General features: G+C 40.6%; 1 protein-coding gene across 2 annotated transcripts in view; it reads left to right on the top strand.

The window, feature by feature from the left end:
• LOC138058259 (cytochrome P450 20A1-like) overlaps positions 1-2,500 on the top strand; it is a 31,925-nt gene that overhangs the window by 29,128 nt on the left and 297 nt on the right. For both annotated transcript variants that reach the window (XM_068904202.1, XM_068904273.1), the window contains exons 11-12: positions 1,322-1,386; positions 1,585-2,500. The exon at positions 1,585-2,500 is cut by the window's right edge and continues 297 nt beyond it. In XM_068904202.1, coding sequence (XP_068760303.1) covers positions 1,322-1,386; positions 1,585-1,834 — 315 coding nt within the window. In that variant the 3' untranslated portion in view covers positions 1,835-2,500. The remainder of the gene's footprint in view (positions 1-1,321; positions 1,387-1,584) is intronic.

Raw genomic sequence — 2,500 nt, 5'->3', positions numbered from 1 at the left:
TGATCAGTTAAGTCTGTTGAAATATAAGTGCTACACGGCTAACTTTTGTAAAACGTAACCCTTCCAAAATTACAAGGATTTGTGTGGAGTCACTGAAGCATGAAAGGGCCAATATCTCACCCCCAAATTGCAATAAAATGCTGATTTTTGGTCCTTATTAATTTAAATCTTCCTCCTACCAAGATTATACGGTGCGTTTATAAATTTTATAAAATGGCTAACAAATTTAATAATAATTTCCCTTTGAGGAGGAGACTTCGTTTTGCCCACAAGTGAGCCCGATCAACAGTGCTAGAAACTAACGGTCGTCCGGTTGTCCGAAACGACCAGAAAGTTTACCAGGCGACCAGTTTTTTGGTAACACAAAGCCTGATTGCCCAAAGAAAAAACAACGGACAACCCAGCCACAAATAGAAAGTGAATTAATCATGAGCAGCACCCCACTTACATGTCGCATTTCTATTGTCAATGTCCGATAGTAGTGTGAAGTTAATAATAATTGATTTTGCGCAGCTGAATATTTCTCGTGTTTTGAATATCCGTAGCTTTTCCAAAACATTGTCAGATAGGGAAATGCGACAATCACAAAAATGAAGGCGATGGAGATCGAAAATGCCAAGACTTCCACAGAAAACCACAGGCGCACACTATGAACTATGGGATATTCGAACTTTGATCGCCATGCGATTGTATCTCATCACGCCGTGAATTTAATCAACGGGGATTTTCTAATGGGCACCCAAGAATTTATCATGGCAACCAAATTCGCTGGTTGGTTGCTTGGCTTTTGAAACAGGGACTACGTGGATCAATCTGTTCTGTCAGTTGGGGTTTTTAACCTTGTTGTGTTTCGTTTATATTGTTACTTTTGTGAACTACAACAAGTTGCAAAAATAGTGGAGACACTTCACCTTCTTGAGGCGTTATCAATGTACCTATTATCTCTCACACTGCAGCCCCCCTCCCCCCCCCCCTTATCAGTGTTGCTAGCAAGACAAAAAAAGGAGGAGAGGGGAGGGGAAGTGGGAAAGGTTTAAACTCTAGATACGGCGGGTAGTGGAAGCTAGAAAAGGTGTTTTTTAATGAAAGTGTCTCAACAATTTTGCAACTTGTTGTAGCTTGATGGCGAAGTTCATGTGAACTGCTTATTAAGCACTGGTTCCATGATCTTGAAAGTTATTTAGAGACCGTTAGTCCCGTTTTGCTTAAATCCAGAACTTTCCGCAAAAGCTAACAGCGTGGCAGTGCTGTTCGTATTTATTTGATGGTTTGTTTTCTGAAACTCTCCAATGTCTACTTCTTTTCTATAATTGTGTTACAGACTCCGATCTTGCTGCCGTTTGGCGTTGTCCTGCAGGATCCCAACCTATGGCCAGAACCTCAAAGGTAACCATTCTTGGGTTCAGCAGGGTTCTGATTTTGTTCTTCTATATCGGGTGCAGACTTGTGAGTCAGCTTGTCGCTGGAAGAAAGGTCAAGTCGAAAGCATTTTGCTCCGATAGTTGCAAACATTGCATACACAAGAAAAACGTGATTATAAAACACACGTCCATGGTTACAGCATTTTCGAAATTACTTTTCCAGGTTTGATCCTGATCGTTTTAATCCGGAAAACATCAAACAGCTACCCAACCTAAGCTACCAGCCATTTGGTTTTGCGGGAAAGCGCAAGTGCCCAGGTTGGCGATTCTCTATCGCGGAAGGACTGGTTTTCTTGTCAGTTCTCCTCAAACGATTCAAGTTCCATCTTGTTGAGGGACAGCAGGTTAAACCTGTTCATCGTCTGGTTACCTCACCTGCTGAGGAGATCTGGGTTACCGTATCCAAGCGATAAACAGTTCATGAGGGGTACGAGTTTTGCAGTTAATTTTAAGCCTTAAAAATACACATAGTTTTCATCTTGTATACAGAGATTCACAAATGTTCACACGCTGACCCTCAGATGGTAGAAGCTGGTAGAAGTACCGTTAAATTTGAAGTTTAGCATGATTATAGTTGATAAGCAAATACGTTGCAACCAGAAAGCAGAAACATGAATAATCAATCAGTGGTGAACATCTTAGTTTCTGGTCGTGAAAAATATTAGTGAAGCCTTCGCTTAATTACGAGGTATGCATCGTTACAATGATGCAATATATTTCAAAGCCTCTTTATTGGATTCTGCGTAATAATCTCTGGAACATGTCAGTGGAAATCGATTCCAGTCCGATTTACATGCAGACATTGAAAGGAATTCTCAAACCGATTCATTCTTCAGAAGAAATAGGAATATTATTATTTTTTATTTCTCGTTTTTCGGAAGCACGGATTGAGTTCTTTGAGTCACAGGGAAGAGTTTTTTTTCCATTTGTGGTCTGTTACTATCCTTCGCGATGCTTTGTCTGAGTCAGTTTTCTTTCTAACGCATGAAGTGTCTTTGTAGGCTGCTCAATATACATGAACATAGGCAAATATTAGGCTCCTTGCAAATTCGGGGGCTCTCGCAGCATATTAGTGATTT

This window comes from Montipora capricornis, chromosome 1, assembly GCF_036669925.1.
Source record: "Montipora capricornis isolate CH-2021 chromosome 1, ASM3666992v2, whole genome shotgun sequence".
Taxonomy (NCBI): Eukaryota; Metazoa; Cnidaria; class Anthozoa; order Scleractinia; family Acroporidae; genus Montipora; species Montipora capricornis.
Note: the sequence above shows the minus strand (reverse complement) of the source record. Positions and strands in the feature narration are given on the sequence as shown.